Source organism: Odocoileus virginianus, chromosome 6, assembly GCF_023699985.2.
Source record: "Odocoileus virginianus isolate 20LAN1187 ecotype Illinois chromosome 6, Ovbor_1.2, whole genome shotgun sequence".
NCBI lineage: Eukaryota > Metazoa > Chordata > Mammalia > Artiodactyla > Cervidae > Odocoileus > Odocoileus virginianus.
The window spans coordinates 35,460,152-35,479,014 of NC_069679.1; the positions used below are offsets into that span (position 1 = coordinate 35,460,152).

The following is an 18,863-nucleotide window of genomic DNA, read 5'->3' on the forward strand; positions in this document are numbered from 1 at the left end:
TTAAAATTTTTCTGGACTTGATGTACTTTCTCAACTTCATAATTAAGATGTAAGTTAATTGTTTATTTCAAATAAATACTCAAAGGTTATATTCAAAGGTTATTCTACATGTACTACATGGTAATGTTAACTTTGCCTTAAAATCTTTAAAAAATGATGAAATTGTTTCATTTGTGTGTTATTTTCACTTAAGCTAAAAATAAACTTACATTCTCATAAATGCTTAATTCTTTATAGACATATTCCTCAGTATTGCTTTATATGGTTAATGGTATATAAAAAATTTTTTTGAATATTAGTGAACATTACTACTTGATTTTAGTTTTACATTGTGAAGGAAAACAGAGGTAATGAAGGCACGTGTGTTGGAGTTTCTCGTTGGCCGGTACACGACTTTAACCACCGTACTACCTCGGATATGTGGCTCTATCGGGCCTACAGTGGTAACCTCTATCACAATGGAGAACAGACTCTGACGTTATCCAGCTTTACTCAAGGAGATTTCATTACCTGTGTGTTAGACATGGAAGCCAGGACCATTTCCTTTGGGAAAAATGGAGAGGTACTGAAACTTATTCAGAGGCGTTGCTTGTTTTGTTTTCTTTTTTAAATTAGTTATCTTCTGTTTTATACATGTTATCAGAGGTGTAAATATGTCAATTCCAACCTCATAATTCTTCCCACCTCTACCCTTTCCTCCTTGGTATCCATACGTTTATTCTCTACATCTGTGTTCCCATTTCTGCTTGGCATCTATACCACTTTCTAGATTACATATATATGCATTAATGTATGATACCTACTTTTCTCTTTCTGACTTCATTCTTTATGACAGTCTCTAGGTCCATCGATGTCTCTGCAAATGACCTTATTTCATGCTTTTTTTATGGCCAAGTAATATTTCATATGTATGTACCACATCTTCTTTATCCATTCTTCTGTTGATGGACATTTAAGTTACTGCTGTGTCCTGGCTATTGGACATAGTGCTGCAGTGAACATTAGAGTTCATGTGTCTTTTTGTTTGTTTAAAATGTTTACTTTTAATATCATAAGCAGAAAGAATAACAAAGCCATAAATTTGAAGGAAAGTAACCCATAGAGGAACCCCCATAACACTGGGTTTATGCCTGATAGTGGGATTGCTGGGTCATATGGTAGTTCCAGGTTTAGTTTTTCAAGGAACCTCCACACTGTTCTCTATAGTGGCTGTATCAGTTTATATTCACACTAGCAGTGTAAGAGGTTCCCTTTTCTCTATACCCTCTCCAGCAATTTTTTTTCCTCCAGGGTCTCAGCTTTCTCCTGTGTTCTTTTTTCTTATTTTTAATTGGAGGATACTTGCTTTACAATGTTGTGTTGGTTTTTGCCAGATATCAACATGAATCAGCCATAAGTATACATAAGTCCTCTTCCTCTTGAACCTCCCTTCCATATCCCACCCCGTTCTATCCCTCAGGTTCCAGGATTTGTTGTTTGTAGATTTTTGATGTTAGCTATTCTGACCAGTGTGAGGTGATACCTCATAGTAGTTTTGATTTGTGTTTCTTTAACAGTTAGTGATGTTGGGCATCTTTTCATGTGTTTGTCGGTTATCTGTATGTCTTCCTTGGAGAAATGTCTATTTAGGTCTTCTGCCCATTTTCCCCCCCGAACTCTTTTTTTTTTTTTTTTTTAATTTTTACAATGTTGTGTTGGTTTCTGGCATACAGTGTGAATGAGTCATAATTATACATACATCCCCTCCCTTCCCTCTCCCCACCCTATCCCTTCAGGTCATCACAGAATGCCAGATTGCTTCTGCCCATTTATTTATTTATTTATTTTTGATATTGAGCTGCATGCACTGTTTATATATTTTGGAGACTAATCCTTTGTCAGTTGCTTCATTTGCAAATATTTTCTCCCCTTCTCAGGGCTGTCTTTTTGTCTTGTTTATGGTTTCCTTTACTGTGGAAAAACTTTTAAGTTTAATTAGGTCCCATTTGTTTATTTTATTTTCATTAATCTAGGAATTAGACCAAAAAAGATCTTGCTGTGATTTATGTCATAGAGTTTTTGTTTTTACTTATCCTTGACTCAGTTAGTGCTTGCTATTCAGTTTACAGATTATTTGCTCTTCTCTGCTTCTTCTCTAATCCTTTTAGTTCTTATAATATTTATCAGCACCAAAAAAAAAAAAGAAAAAGACAATAGTAAAATCTCAATAAGACAGTTGTAACAGGATCAAATTAAGATCATTTATTATATGTGGAATTTCCTTGGTTAACAAGGATAATTGATATTTGAATCTAGTAACTTACTATGTCTCGTAAGATCTTTGAATCTTAATATGTATTGGATATTATCAATTTTAAAACATATTTTTGTTTTCTTTTTTTCCTATCACCCGTGTCACACTATAGGAACCCAAATTAGCTTTTGAAGACGTGGATGCAGCAGAGTTGTACCCATGTGTAATGTTCTATAGTAGCAACCCAGGGGAAAAGGTAATGAAACCTCAGACCTTCATATTAAGCATGAAGAATATTTGTTATTTTTTATTAATATTTGTTAACATCATACACAGTTTATAGGTACAAGAAGCTATTTCTACCATTAGAAGTACCTTCTCAGGTAAATTTACTCTTCCAGAAGAAGGTTAGATTATTTTTAAAAATTACCTTTACTCTTTTTTTAAGGGATTCTTTTGATATTCTGATAATTTGAATATAGTGAGTCAACTTTCAAATACATATGGGATTACAGGAAATAGTTTAGGGATAATCTGGTTCATTGGCAGTTGTACCTATGGGAGAGGAATCTAAAAATAACCTCAGTATAGACAGATACTATTCTGTGAATAATGGAAGTTTCAGTTATGATGGGGAAGCTGCCTTTCATTCATTCCACTGACGGTTTTCAGACCCTGTAGACGGTGTAAATTGGAACCCTAAGTCCTTATAACAGTATTAAAGTGATACCCTCTCACTAAAACTTTTTTCCTCCTAATCTAAAACCCACACAGAGAGTAACTTCTTCATGGTCTCGCTGTGAGGATTGATTTGTTTTCTACCCTATCCTTTTACTTGAGGATGTAGTATAGCCTAGGTCTGGTCTCCAGAATTTTAGTTATTTTTTAGTAGGAAGTTGTCAAGCTATCTCACATATCATACATCTGTGATGAAAATGCTAGATTTGGTAAATTTTAACCATGAAAATTATCATTTATTCTGGCCTTTTAAATATATTTTAAAAAATTTTCAAGGAGGTATAATTTCAAGCTAGCTACTCATGAGATAGTGGAACTGCTTCTTGAACCAGGTGGCCAACAAAACTGAATTAGAAATGAAATAAACAGGCACCCCAGTACCTGCTTTTTATCCATTTCCCTGGTGATATTCTTGCAGCCCAGAGAAGGTTCTTAGTATGTTCTGGTTAGAATGATGGCTTATTGCTCCCTAACATTTGTGAAGCTTGAAGGAATTAATTTAACCTTAGGTAGGTTTTATATCAATCAGTTTATTCTACCCAGAAGCGTTGTGTGACTTCAGAATCTGATAGAAACAATACTAATAATATTTTTTTAATATTTACTGTGTGTCTGGAACACAGCAAAGTGCTGATAAGCACTTGATGTGCATAGTCTAGTTTAATCTTTAATATAGTAAGAGATAGATACAGGTATTAGTGTCAGGTTTTTTTTTTTCCAGATGAAAAAGCTGAGGTTTAGAGAGATTAAATAATTTCTGAAGATTACACAAAGTTAAGATTTGAACCCAGGTCTTTCTCTTCTTTTAACCTCTATGTCTTATTAGAAGTGTGTGACCAATTTTATAGCCTTGTGAGTTTATCTTTGTGCCTCTGAAACAATGTAAGATGGTCCTAGGACTCATTATTATTCTGGAGTCTTAAGGATTAGAGTGAAGTCATGACTTTTGGAGTGGGGACTAAGGCTTCCCTGATAGCTTAGACAGTAAAGATGAAGCCTGCAATGTGGGAGACCTGGGTTCCATCCCTGGGTTAGGAAGATCTCCTGGAGGAGGGCATGGCAACCCACTCCAGCATTCTTGCCTGAAGAATCCCCACGGACAGAGGAGCCTTGTGGGCTACAGTCCATGGGGTCACAAAGAGTTGGACATACCTGAGCAAATAAGCACAGCACAGCAAATTGAATCACATATACCTTGGTCTGTACCTATTTTTTGAGTGACCACAACAGCACTCCTACTCACAGGCTGCAGAAGGTTTAAATGACAGGGTAATTTATTTCTCAGGACCATACTGCTACTAACTTTAGTAGAGCTATATACTTGCTTACTCGTTATTGAGGGCCAATAGTACAATACGCATATATCAGGAGACCAAATACTAGTTCCACATGGAATTATATGTGCTAGATTTATAGTTTTGTGATTTATAGAATTAATAGTTTAGGATAACTATTAATAATCACACATTTGCCACCCTCTTTTCTTTTATAGGTGAAAATTTGTGATATGCAGATGCGTGGCACACCACGAGACCTCCTTCCAGGAGATCCTATTTGTAGTCCAGTAGCTGCAGTGCTGGCAGAGGCCACTATTCAGCTTATTCGTATCCTTCATCGAACAGACCGTTGGACTTACTGCATTAACAAAAAAATGATGGAAAGGCTACACAAAATTAAGATATGTATTAAAGAATCAGGTCAGAAGCTAAAGAAAAGCCGTTCAGTTCAAAGCCGAGAGGAAAATGAAATGAGAGAAGAAAAGGAGAACAAAGAGGAAGAGAAAGGTAAACACAGTAGGCATGGCCTTGCTGACCTGTCAGAGCCGCAGCTGAGGACCCTTTGCATAGAGGTGTGGCCTGTGCTGGCGGTGATAGGAGGAGTTGATGCTGGTCTTAGAGTTGGAGGTCGGTGTGTTCACAAGCAAACTGGGCGCCATGCCACGCTGCTGGGAGTGGTCAAAGAGGGCAGCACGTCTGCCAAAGTCCAATGGGATGAAGCAGAAATTACCATCAGGTATGATTTGTTGAGTTACACTGTTAGCAAATGAGTATTTATTGGTGAAATGTGCTATTGCCTATGGACAGTGAGTAATTATGTATTTTAGGTGAGCTGCCAATTAACTTTTTAAAATAATATTTTTCGTACATCTGGGTATGAGTACTATTGATTTCCTAAAGGGGTATTTCCCAAACTTGTGTTCCTTGGAATACTAGTAGTTTGTAAAATATATAATTTTTACTTTGTTTTGTGGGAAAAAAAATGGTAAGCTCAGTAGTTTAGATTAAGTAGGATCCTTCTGTCTATTTTTCATTTAACTTCCTGCTTTTTAATCATTTCCATTACACATTGGGGCAAAAAAAAGCCAGACAGCAGATCTCTTATTTCCATTTTATATAGGAAGGCTTTGAATGTAGGATGGGAACATTTGAGTGACTAAAATTAGGTTTTATATTATCTGTTATTTTAAAATAGTCTTGCTTTTTTTTTAAAGCATATATTTCTATACCTTCAATGTGCAAGATTTTTGATAGGTATGAAAATTATGTTTATTTGGCACAAACTGCTTAAAAGCATTTAGATGCATTTGGAATCAGGTAGAATTTGTGTGAAATAGAAACTTCATATGTTTAAAGGGAAGTATGTTAAGTATTTCAGTCAATAAGGGGACTCACTTAACTAATGATTACATAATGTATCATTTGAAAACACAGATTTATTGATGATATTATGTAACTGTTCATTTATACTGCTTAAAGTGATTCCATTGTTAATATGACATGGGACAATATAAAAAACAATGGTTCTTCAGTATTTTTTGGAGGTGGTACTGTTATATAATGATAGCTATGGACCCTCTCAGCTGAAAAATAAACACATGTGAGTTTACACACAATTTTAGGAATTAATGGACTCCAAGCTAAGAAAACAATGAAAATTTTACTTGTGAAAGTATCTACCTTTTCTTTAATTCTTTGCCTTGTTTTGGAAAGGATTTATGATGCCTTACTAAGATGCATACAATAAAGCAAAATGATTAAATTAAAACAAACATTAATAAGAAAAATGACCCAAAGAGAAAATAAGAGTAGGTTAAGCTGGAACCAAAATTTAGGTTAATAGAACAAATGTATGCCACCCGACTTTGTATACTTGCTAAAGCTTTCTATTCCAGTTCTTTATTAATGGTTATAGCATGTTGAAATGTTTGGAAATTCTTGCTGGATATTAGGAAATATGTAGTCATCTTTTTGCTTAAAATTGAAAGCACTTATTGAAGACTACAAGGTAATTTCTCTGAATGAATCAAAGTCTTAATCTGGAATAGGTTATAAATGGCCATTACCCATATAATAAGCTAGATTTATTGTACAAACTTTCTGAACAGCTTACATTAGGGATTAGCAAACCACACCTGGCCCAGCTTCTGTTAAAGTTAAATAGCCACAAGCATTCATTCAGGTACATCAGTGACTGCTTTCGCACAATGATGTCAGGGTTGAAAAGTTGTAACAGAGACCATGTGGCCTCCAAGTCCTAAAATATGTACTATTTGGCTCTTTATAGAAATTTTTCTAGTCCCTGGCTTATGTCATATAATAATGAATATTCATATTTGAAGGCGCAGGAACATCTCATTGCTTTTGCGTTTAACATCACATCTTCCCATTTTTCTCATAATGGATTTATTTTTCTGTTTGTAATGAGTTCTCTAGTTTGTGTAATTTATTCTCTATTTTGATACATCTTATTTTGTCTACATTATTTTCTATACCTTCCTCTTGTCTATCCCTCACTTGCTTCTTCCTGTGTCATTCTGATCTTTATTAAAGCTTCCCAACTTTTTGGTCGCCTAGTGATACTCCATTGTATAATCTGGAACCCTGTGAACCACTTCCTTTTGACGTGGCACGATTTCGAGGCCTGACAGCTTCTGTGTTGCTGGACCTCACATATCTGACTGGCATTCATGAAGACATGGGCAAACAGAGCACCAAGCGACATGAAAAGAAACACCGACATGAATCTGAGGAGAAAGGGGATGTTGAACAGAAAATTGAGAGTGAATCTGCTTTAGATACACGAACGGGCTTAACATCTGATGATGTTAAGGGTACCACAAGCTCCAAATCAGAAAACGAAATAGCTTCATTTTCTTCAGATTCAGCAGTGCCAGGTGCGGAATCCCAACATCAGATAACAGAAGGAAAAAGGAAAAATCACGAGCATGTGTCCAAAAACCATGACATAGCCCAGTCAGAAATCAGAGCAGTCCAGCTGTCCTATCTCTACCTCGGTGCCATGAAGTCACTCAGCGCTCTTCTTGGCTGCAGTAAATATGCTGAGCTGTTGCTGATTCCAAAAGTTCTGGCTGAAAATGGCCACAACTCAGACTGTGCGAGCTCTCCAGTTGTTCATGAAGACGTGGAGATGCGCGCAGCACTGCAGTTTCTGATGCGCCACATGGTGAAGCGCGCAGTCATGCGGTCACCCATAAAGAGAGCACTGGGATTAGCAGATCTGGAACGAGCTCAAGCCATGATCTATAAATTAGTGGTCCATGGGCTTTTGGAAGACCAATTTGGGGGCAAAATTAAGCAAGGTAAGTTATCTGATTTTTAAAAAATTTTTGCTTTGTGCTGTTGACATTACTCATAATTGTCAAAAGTGATATATTCTGTAAGTGATTTATAAATGTTTTTGCCTAAAAATGTTTTCAGTGTTTTTTCCTTTGCAAGGCAGACAGTTCCTTTCTGTTTCTTTATATTAATAACTGTCTGTCTACAGGCATACCTCTTTTTATTGCACTTTGCAGATACTGCATTTTTACACATTGAAGATTTGTGACAACTCTGGGTTATGCAAGTCTTTCAGTGCCATTTTCCAACAGCATTTGCTTGCTTTGTGTCTCTGTCACATTTTGGTAATTTTCACAGCATTTCAGACTTTTTTGTCATTATTGTATTTCTTACGGTGATCTGTGATCAGTGATCTTTGATGTTGCTACTGTGACTTGCTGAAGGCTTAGATGATGGTTAGCATTTTTTAACAATGAAGTATTTTTTTAGTTAAGATACGTACATTGGTTTTTGTTATTTAGACATAATGCTGTTGCACACTCAATAGACTATAGTGTAAACATAATTTTTTCAGCACTGGGAAATCAAAAAGTGGTTTTATTGCAATATTTGCTTTATTGCAGTGATCTGGAACCAAACCCACAGTATCTTTGAGGTGTGCCTATACCTGTAATTTTTTTATTTTTAACTTATGGAAGTATTGGAACTTAATAATTATTACATTTTGTAAAACTGAAATTTAGCTCATGCCACAAAAGGTACTCATGTATTTATTGATCTGATTCAGTATATATATATATATATATATATATATATATATATATTATTCTGATAACTTAAAGAGATATTTTAAAGGACTTTCTAAAAGTCTACTTTCATAGGCTATATATTATGTGTAAAAATCCTTGTTTATGTTTTATCCTCACCTTTGGTGGTAATAAGAATCCTGAGAATAAAAATGAAATTCATTCAGTAAATATTTATTGAGTACCTACAGTGTGCTAGGTACCCTTCTAGATTTTGGGGAGTCAACAGTGAACAAAACAAAGTCACCTACCTTCATGGTGCTTCTTTGTTTTTTACTTCCTTCCCTCCCACTTCCTCTTCTTTTTCATTTTCCCTTATTCCCCTTCTTCCTTCTTTAGCTTAGATAGTAAATAGACAGAGAGAGGTGTATGGTGCATATAAACAGGAGTTGTTAAGATCATGATTATGAAAAGTAGCTGGTCACTTCACAAACCGAATAGAATTAGCTAGGTATTTGTAACAACTGCTATCTTGATTATGTTTATTTGTAAGTTCCCTTACTAGATAAGAAAAAATTGCAAATACTTTGTAAGCCCTTTAGACATTTTAATGTAGGAAAACAAAAACAAAACAAAAAAAACCCTTAAGAGTAGTTTATTTTGGAGTACTCCTGGCGCCACAGCGCTGGCCGGGTCGGGTGGGAACTGGAGACCAGTGATTTTCCAAATGATACCTGTGATTCCCTGCGCCCTCGTGTATGGAGCGTTTGCCAAGGGTGACCCTTCTTTTATTTAAAGATGTAAAAAATGCTGCTGGCTTGAGAAAAAAGGCTATGGAAGGTGCCATTGATGGCTCATTAATAAACCCTGCAGTGATTGTTGATCCATTTCAGATAATTGTGGCCGCAAACAAAGCAGTTCACCTCTACAAACTGGGGAAAATGAAGACAAGAACTCTATCCACTGAAGTTATTTTCAATCTTTCCCCAAATAACAATATTTCAGAGGCCTTGAAAAAATTTGGTATCTCAGCAAATGATACTTCGGTTTTGATTGCTTATATTGAAGAGGGTGAAAAACAAATAAATCAAGAATACCTAATATCTCAGGTAGAAGGTCATCAGGTTCCTCTGAAAAGTCTCCCCGAAATAACAAATATTACGGAAGTCAAAAAGGTATATAAACTATCTTCACAAGAAGAAAGTATTGGAACATTATTGGATGGTATAATTTGTAGAATGTCAACAAAAGATGTTTTGTGAAATGACAGAAATATTAAAAAATTTTCAGCTTTTATAAAAAAAAAAGAGTAGTTTATTTTGTGAGGCATTGTCCTTTTTTAGAACTTTGGAGTTTCTGTCGATGTTTTTATTGTATTTACATATATTCATCTTTGTTGTTTGAAGACTAAAGATAAACATCAAAATGAAAGTGCTAAGGAAACACAGTTTTAATGATTCTTAGAGAACCTCTGGTTAAATCTTGCAAGAATAAGTGAAAGAGTACCTTCTCTCAAGTAAGAAATGAATAATTACAAGAGCTTGTTACATTATGGCGGTAGAGGCTATAGTCAGTTCAGTTCAGTTGCTTAGTCGAGTCTGACTCTTTGTGACCCCATGGACTGCAGCATTCCAGGCCTCCCTGTCCATCACCAACTCCTGGAGCTTGCTCAAACTCATGTCCATTGAGTCGGTGATGCCATCCAACCATCTCATCTTGTTGTCCCCTTCTCCTCCTGCCTTCAATCTTTCCCAGCATCAGGATCTTTTCCAGTGAGTCAGTTCTTCGCATCAGGTGGCCAAAGTATTGGAGCTTCAGCTTCAGCATCAGTGCTTGCTTGCAATGACTATAAGGACTGATTTCCTTTAGGATGAACTGGTTTGATCTCCTTGCAGCCCAAGGGACTCTCAAGAGTCTTCTCCAACACCACATTTCAAAAGCATCAATTCTTTGGTGCTCAGCTTTCTTTATAGTCCAACGCTCACATCCATCCATGACTACTGGCCATAGCTTTGACTAGACGGACCTTTTTCGGCAAAGTAATGTCGGCAAAGAGGCTATGATAACGAGACAATATGTTCAGTCGTGTCTGATTCTTTGTGGCACCATGGACTGTTGCCCGTCAGGCTCCTCTGTCCATGAAATTTTCCAGGCATGAATATTGGAGTGTGTTGCCACTTCCTACTCCAGGGGCTCTTCCTGACCCAGGGATCGAACCTGGGTCTCTTGCATCTCCTGCATTGACAGGCGGATTCTTTACCCCTGAGCTACCTGGAAATCCCCACAATAGTGAATATAAGGATGTATATATAGAACATTTTTTTCTGTAAATCCTTCACAGAAATTGATACTTATGAAATAAATAAGAAACTTTCCAAATTAAAAGTTTCCCATTTCCTTATCACTTAAAAAAAAAAATCCTTACTACTGTCTTAACCATAACCTTGGTTTATAGAGATTGATCAACAAGCTGAAGAAAGTGACCAAGCCCAACAGGCACAGACCCCAGTTACCACCAGCCCATCAGCCTCAAGTACAACTTCCTTTATGAGCAGCTCACTGGAGGACACCACAACTGCCACGACTCCAGTCACTGACACAGAAACGGTGCCTGCATCTGAGTCCCCAGGAGTGATGCCCCTTAGTCTTCTCAGGTAGGGAAGTTGACCTTTAATGTCTGCTATATTGATGCCTGTGATTCTAGACACATGATTGTTTTCTTATGAAGAATGTGCCCAACTATGGCAAGGCATTCTAGAGCTAGAGGGAACCTAAGATCATATAGTCAAATTCATTTTACTGAGGTTGAAAATGCCTCCTCAGAAGTTTAATAACTTGCCCGAAGCCTCACAGCCAGTTAGTGGTGGTCCCAGATCTAATCAGCAGTGCCACTGAGAATCAGGTACTGTAGCACTCTATCTCCTTATAATGGTTTGTTTGTTTGCTTGCTTGCTTGTTTGGCTAGGCTTTTGAATATTTTTTTTTCCTTTAAAAGTATATACTGTGTTTTGAATATTAGAGCCTCAAGAAACAGCATAACTCCAGGAAAATAATTTTCTTTTCTCAGATATTTTCTTTTTAAGCATAATTCTTTAAGTGTACTTTTATTCTTTCTGAAAAGATCAAACAAATCTGCTCTTCACATGAAAGAGCACGTCTGATGATGCTTCTTCAGCCAAACCTATTTTGTGGACTTGTAAATTCCAAAGAATGTTTGTTTCTTTTTTTGCTTCAGTTTGCCAGAGTTTTAGACAAAATGAAAACCTTTTTTTTTTTTCCTTTTCCAAATGAAAACCTTTAAGGGAACATCCTTGGAGAGAGACTGTTTTGTGACCTCTTTTAACTGGGGCTTAAGTGAAATTAAGGGAAGCATTTTTTTTCCCTTTTCTTATTTCTTTCCCCCCTTCCCTTAATTGCCAGCTCATTATTTCCAGTGTGTAGACTGACCTCTTAAGAGAGTAGGAGAGTGGTTGTTACTGAAATGATGGTAAAATGTTGTTGTCCTCTAGAGCCACCTGGGAGGCTTTCTAAAGCTCTGGGGCTGTCCTCCCAGCAAGTCACATTCAGTAGGTCCATGTGGTGCCTAGTTTGCGTTTGAATTAAGTCTCTGTGATTCTGATGCAGCGAGCTTCAGCCCACAGAATAAAAATTATTGTTCTCGTTTTTTTTTTTTTTTTTTTAAGGCAGAAGTAGTGTTAATCCTAGTAGCTATACCAGTGGCCAGTCCCCACACATTGCCTATCTCTTAGTCTCTCTTAAGTAACACAGCTCCAGGAGTTACTTCTGTTTGAGAAAGGAGGAAAAGAAGAGTGATAGGATATTTTAATGTGTGTTTTAATCCTTCTGGCAATTAAGAATTCAACGCTGGCTGATTCATGTCAATGTATGACAAAAACCACTATAATATTGTAAACTGATTAGCCTCCAACTAATAAAAATAAATGAAAAAAAAAAAAAGAATTCAAGGCATCAACAGAGGATCAGTAGCACTGTAACTCTTTGTTGTCCTGAAACTCCATAGGCATGGGATTCAGTGGTGAAATAATGCTCCCTTGCCCCTACAGGCATTCACCAGCCCTGTGGCTCCTCCTTTCCTTTTAGTCTGCATTTACCTCATATTGGCTGGGACTGTGTTAGTAGAGTTGCAGTTGTCTCGCCTGGCTCACCATCATTTAACATGAGAAAAATCAGGGAACAGCTGCCATCATCATATCATAGTTACTTGACTGGGTTGACAGTGCTTTTTTGGTGCTTAAAAAGTTGTCATTAGTTCTGTTGGGCAAATCTAAAGAGCAGTCAGTCAGTGAGGATCTTCCTGGACTTTATTCTTTAGCTAGTATCTGCCTTCTCAGCCTGAAAGGGGTTACTTCTGTACTTTTACCTGTCCACACTGCTGACATTCATATACTGTTTTTCATTTGTGTTGTGTGACTAGGCACTTATCTTTTGTTTCCATAACTTTACCTATAGACTATTACTTTGAATCCATGTGAATACTTTCATGGCTAGCTAGTAAATGTATATATCTTAAGTAACTGTAAGTTATCTATCTTTAAAAGTCTTCTTTATTGTCTAACTACAATATGCCTACCAAAATACTCCTGTCATCTTAGTATTGTAATTGAAGGAAAGCTCCACAAAGGCAGAGATTTTTTAAAAATCTATTTTCCTCATTTCTATATTCTCCCTACTTGTCATGTCGCTTTCATTTTGCTTGAACAAATGAAAAGGTATTACTGCTTTTATAGTAAAAGCATCCTATGAGATAATGATTTTTAAAACTGCAGAGTATATCTTCCCTCTCCCCAGTTAAACTGTAGCCAACTTGTGTAGTTTTGCCAGGTTGCATATTTCTATAAGGAGATTGTTATGTATATATTATTTTCTAATTGGATTTCTATGCTAACCTTTATTGTTTCCTTAAAGGCAAATGTTCTCTAGTTACCCAACTACCACTGTGCTTCCTACACGTCGTGCACAGACTCCTCCAATATCATCTTTACCAACCTCTCCTTCTGATGAAGTAGGAAGAAGGCAAAGCTTAACTTCTCCTGATTCCCAGACAGCAAGGCCAACCAACCGCACAGGTGCGTGTGCTGTCTTGCACTTTGACACCCAGACCTTGGCATTCCATATGTGTGGGACTTGATTATGTGGGCATTGTGTTTTGTCTTCACTAAAACAGTGATTTTTTTTTTTAACTTTTTGTTTTGTATTGGCATATAGCTGATTAACAATGTTGTGGTAGTTTCAGGTGAACAATGAAGGGACTCAGCCATACATATATATGTTTCCATTCTCCCCCAAACCCCTCTCCCATCAAGGCTGCCACATAGCATTGAGCAGAGTTCCATATACTATACAATAGATCCTTGTTGGTTATCCTTTATTTTTTTATTGAAGGATAATTGCTTTACAGAATTTTTTTGTTTTCTACAAACCTCAAATGAAGCAGCCATAGGTATACATATATCCCCTCCCTTTTGAGCCTCCCTCTCCCATCTCCCTCCCCATCCTACTGCTCTAGGTTGTTACAGAGCCCCAGTTTGAGTTCCCTGAGTCATGCAGCAAATTCCCATTGGCTATCTATTTTACATGTGGTAATGTAAGTTTGCATGTTACTCTTCCCATACATCTCACCCTCTCCTCCCCTCTCCACATGTCCATAAGCCTATTGTCTATGTCTGTTTCTCCACTGCTGCCCTGTAAATAAATTCTTCAGTACCATTTTTCTAGATTCTGTATATATGCGTCAGAATATGATATTTATCTTTCTCTTTCTGACTGGGGTCCTACTGTGTAGTTTGGCTTGTCAGGCACTTAAAGGGGCCTGCTGGGTGGGGTCCTCCTCTGGTTCCTTGCATCAGGCACTTAAAGGGGCCTGCTGGGTGGGGTCCTCCTCTAGTTCCGTGCATCAGGCACTTAAAGGGGCCTGCTGGGTGGGCTCCTACTCTGTAGTTAAGTGTGTCAGGTGTTTAGTGGGCCAACCTTTCTGTTGTTCAGCTGCCCTTGCTGGCGTGAGGGGGGAAAGAGGCTATGGTGATGGTTCCATCCCCTACACATGACTCAGCAGTATTGCCTTGCTTCCATGGCTGCCCACCTTTGCTCCTCAGGCAATTCCCACCACAGTGTCCTCTCTCACCTCCCCTCGATCCGTCTCTCTGCAGTCAGTAGCAGCCCTCACCCTTACATTCCTCCACAGTCCCTAAACTCCAGCTCCCAGCTTCCACGCCTTCCAGGGGACCTGCGTCCCTGTCCTGGTTATGTATGGCTGAGGCAAGGACTGTCTGATTCTCATTCCCTTTAGGCTGCCACAGATGAGCTGTTTCACTCTCAGCCTTAGATGTTTCTTCTCTGACTCAGACAATTGCCCTGATGTGGGTATGGGACCCCTGCTTCAGTTTCCCAACCCGCTGAGGGCAGGTCCAGTCCTACTAACTCTCCTGTTTTCCCCCCTAGTTCCTTCAACCTACTGAGTTTTGCATGGTTCCATATATTCTTTTCAGCTGGTCAGGTACTCCCATCTCTTTTCAGCTGGTGTTCTGTGTGCTCTTCTATATCTGAAGGTATATTCCTGATGTATCTGTGTAGAGAGATACACTCCATGTCCACCTACTCCTCTGCCATCTTTTTCTCCAAGTTAGTTATCCATTTTAAATAGTGACATCCCAAACTCTTTAACTTGTCCCTTCCTCTTGGCAACTGTAAGTTCATTTTCTAAGTCTTTGAGTTTCTTTCTGGTAAAACAGTGCTTTTAATTAAAGGGAATCTTCCTCATCAAACTGAGCTGTCTTCTCTGTTTTGAAGCTGTAGATTGAATTATGCCTTTTTTATAGAGAAATTGTAAGTGTTAGGTGCTCAGTCATGTCGACTCTTTGCAGCCCTGTGGACTGTAGCCCACCAGGCTTTTCTGTCCATGGAATTCTCTAGGCAAGAATCCTTGAGTGATTAGCCATTCCCTTCTCTGGGGTATCTTTCTGACCCAGGGATTGAACCCAGGTCTCCTGCATTGCAGGCAGATTCTTTACCATATGAGCCACCAGGGAAGCACCCAAAGGTCTTGGGAAATTCAGTGTGTTTTTCCCTTCATATTGTAGATTTCTAGAAGTTTTTGTGTATTTTTTTTTAATTTTCCATGTCTGTTTAACATACTCTGTCTTTCCTCTCCCTTATGGAATACATGGAATAACAGTTCTCATTATTAGAACAGTTATGTTCTGTGAACACAGAATTAGCAAAAACGGAACCACTATTTCTGGTGAAAATACAGGGCTAGTTTTTTGCGAGCTTCTGATCACACTCTTGTCAACGGATCAAAATACAGCCTTATTTTATGTGTGTTTCAATTTAAAGGCACCATATTTAATATAATGTATTGTTGATTCATTAGCATTGAACTCATGGCCAGGAACACTATTAACTCATGCCTGTGTGAAGCTTAACATATATTTTCTCCATAAGGCACATTGTAGCCTTCTTGCACTTAGGAACACTAGACAGCATTTCAATACTATACTTGGAGGCTATTTTAAACAATGAAATCGCCAACAAAAAGCACAAAACATGCAAAAAAAAAAAGTTACACTAAATGACATGAAAAAGGATACTTGTTATAGTCTGAAAAACTGAAACAAGAATACACAGCATCACCTTGTGTGACCTTAGCTGGAATAAATGCATCAGGAGACTGAATCTTTTGGTCATCCTGTGCATGTGAGTGACTGTGAAAGTGCTGTGAGTATTGATTTTGGAGTTATAAATCAATTTTAATGAGTAAATTATTGGCAGATATGGAATCCACAAATGAGAGTCAACTGTATTTATGGTGTCTGTTTTAATATCTGTTGTACTTAATTTATCAATTCTCTCATTTATAGGTCTGTTTCTAGTAACTAATTTATCTCTTCATTTTGAATTGTGCTTTCTTGATTCTTTGCATGTTTGGTAACTTTTTATTAGATACCAGACATTGTGAATTTTACCTAGTTGAATGCTAGATATTTTGTACTTCTGTAATTTAACTTTGTTCTAGAATACAGTTAAGTAACTTGAAAACAATTGGATTCTTTCAAGACTTCCTTTTAAGCTTTGTTAGGTGAGACCAGGACAACCTTCAGTTTGTTTAGTATTCTATCCAGTGCTTTATGCCTCATTATTACAGTTTTTTTTCATTCTGGCTTGTTGTAACACAAATGCTTCTCAACCTTATGTGAGCTCTAAGGATTGTTCTGCTTGCTGCTTCTGGGTGATTCTTTCCCTGACTTTGGATAGTTGTTGTATTAGCATTAGCTGGAAGGCTTGAGGTGACGAGGACCCTCTGCACATTTCTGGAGTTCTCTGTGTAGCTCTCTTCTTTTCACACCGATGAAAAGAGTATCCTATCCTGGTATCTGGTGTCCTACCCTGTTCATTCTAGCCACCTTTGAATCTGTACTTTGTCGCCACCATTCAGAGAGACCCCTAAGTTTAGTTTGAATTTGCCTTCCCTGATCTGCAGGTTTGGAAATTTTTTCCAGGCCGTAAGCTAAGGCAGTTTTACACGTTGCCTCATTTAATTCCCTTCTTTCAGGGATTCCTGTCCCACACTGCCTATTCATCTGCAGACTATTTGATGATTTTTGTCTTTTTTTTTAGTTGCTTAAGGTGAGGGTAAATCTAGCCTTTGTTATCTTTCATGGCAAGAGGGTGAACTTCAACAGATACATCAGGGCTATCACCACTGTAGCAGTAATGACTTTTTTTCTAAGCAAAAATAAGAATTATAGTCTTCCCTCCTTCCCTTCTTCCTTACTAATCCAATTCAAAAGCTGTTAAGTGAGGCCAGTCTAGGCAGGCATTCATGCCAGCAGGGTAAGGGAGGTGTGTGGCATGGTAGACCAGAGTGGGTTGTCAGAGACAGATTTGGGGGAAAAAAACTTGTGTGTGTGGAGTGGCCTGGCAGAGAGCTTTTGAGTCCAGCTGGGGTGAGGAAGTGTCCTCACGGTCTGGCACTAGGTGTCAGAGCCAGGTGGGTTGAAGAGGGCCTCCACTGGCAACTGTCCACTGAGAGCGCCTTGGCGCAGTGATGCTTCAATAGCAGTACACACACCTAGTGCCAAAGTCCTGTCTTCTAAGTACTGTTCTCTATAAGAAGGAACCTTGATCTTCTGAGAGAAGTGGCACTTCAGGTCTGAGTATGAGATGAGTGTAGAATGGCTTGTGCCACAAAGTGGTGAAATACTCAGAGGATGATGGGCACAGGCCTGAAGGACATAGAAATTAGAATGGAAGGGCATCCACTGGCCATATCTGGGAGATTTGGGACATAAAAAACAATAATTATACTAACAGATAATAAGTTGTGAATGCAATAAGAATCCATAACCATATGAAAAAGGAGGAGCTTTGCTTTAGAGTGGAATACCAACTGATGAATCTGAAAGCACTGGTGGACTTTAAAATACCATCATTTGTCAGCTATCATAATGATAATTAATTCAGCCAGTAAACAAATGAAAGTGGAAGTGTTAGTCACTCAGGCTCGTCCAACTCTTTGCAACCCCAGGGACTGAGCCCACAAGGCTCCTCTGTCCATGGGATTCTCCAGGCAAGAATACTGAAGTGGGTAGTCATTCCCTTCTCCCAGGGACCTTCCTGACCCAGGGATCAAACCTGGGTCTCTACCATTGCAGGTGGATTCTTTACTGTCTGAGCCACCAGGGAAACCCCAACATAATAAATGCTTAGTGAAACTTTGATGAAGAATAAGATATTTACATATTTTCCGAGTTTCTTCCCCACAAATACTTATTAATTACAAAGGAAAAGAAAGAGTTAACTTTACAGTGGAGAAACCTGGCAGATACCAGCTTAACTCAAGTAATCAAAGTTAACATCATCAGTAATGAGACAAAATAAAATCATGGACCATCTAATAGAATGCAGTAAGAAGGCAACATCAGTTCTGTGATACTCCTGCCAAAAAGCACAACCTGAATCTAGTCATGAGGAAATAGCAGATACCAGATTGAGGGACTTTCTACCCTGTAGCTGGCCTGGAATCTTCTAAATATCAAAGTGATTAAAGGAGGCTGAAGAGACATGAAAAATTAAATGTAAAGATTATCCTGGACAGGATCCTTTGCTGTGAAAAACATCAGGACTTTCCTTGAAACTAGAATCTGGATTAGATGATAATTGTGAATTTCCTGACTATGATAGTTGCATTGTGGTTATGCAGGAGAATGTTGTTATTTGTAGGAGTGATATATTAGTATATTCAGGGAAAATGGAACATTATGTCTTTTACTTATTCTCCAGTGGTTCAGGAGTAAAAGAATTTTTTGTACTATTCTTTAAAATTTCTGTAAAATTAAAAATTTTTTGTAAATAGGAAACTTTTAAAAAAGAAAATATTAACCATTGTTTTCAGCAGGTTTATTTCATAATAGCTGGTTTATCTTTAAGAAAAACCTTAAGAAGCTCTATCAAACTTAATCACATTTAATTAGTGAATTTTTTAACATTTCATTAAATTTGGACAATATTAAGAAAATTGAGAATTATGGTCACTAAAGGAACACTTTTTAC

General features: G+C 37.8%; 1 protein-coding gene and 1 pseudogene across 12 annotated transcripts in view; both read left to right on the plus strand.

Annotated features, from left to right (window-relative positions):
* The window catches only part of HERC1 (HECT and RLD domain containing E3 ubiquitin protein ligase family member 1), a 206,459-nt gene that overhangs the window by 134,316 nt on the left and 53,280 nt on the right, over positions 1-18,863 (plus strand). For 10 of the 12 annotated variants that reach the window (XM_070469147.1, XM_070469145.1, XM_070469153.1 and 7 more), the window contains 6 exons: positions 323-562; positions 2,406-2,489; positions 4,464-4,984; positions 6,802-7,571; positions 10,750-10,948; positions 13,221-13,381. In XM_070469147.1, the coding sequence (XP_070325248.1) occupies positions 323-562; positions 2,406-2,489; positions 4,464-4,984; positions 6,802-7,571; positions 10,750-10,948; positions 13,221-13,381 (1,975 nt within the window). The remainder of the gene's footprint in view (positions 1-322; positions 563-2,405; positions 2,490-4,463; positions 4,985-6,801; positions 7,572-10,749; positions 10,949-13,220; positions 13,382-18,863) is intronic. The other 2 variants (XM_070469151.1, XM_070469156.1) reach the window with 1 other exon arrangement.
* LOC110142391 (EKC/KEOPS complex subunit TPRKB pseudogene) lies at positions 8,972-9,601 on the plus strand (annotated as a pseudogene).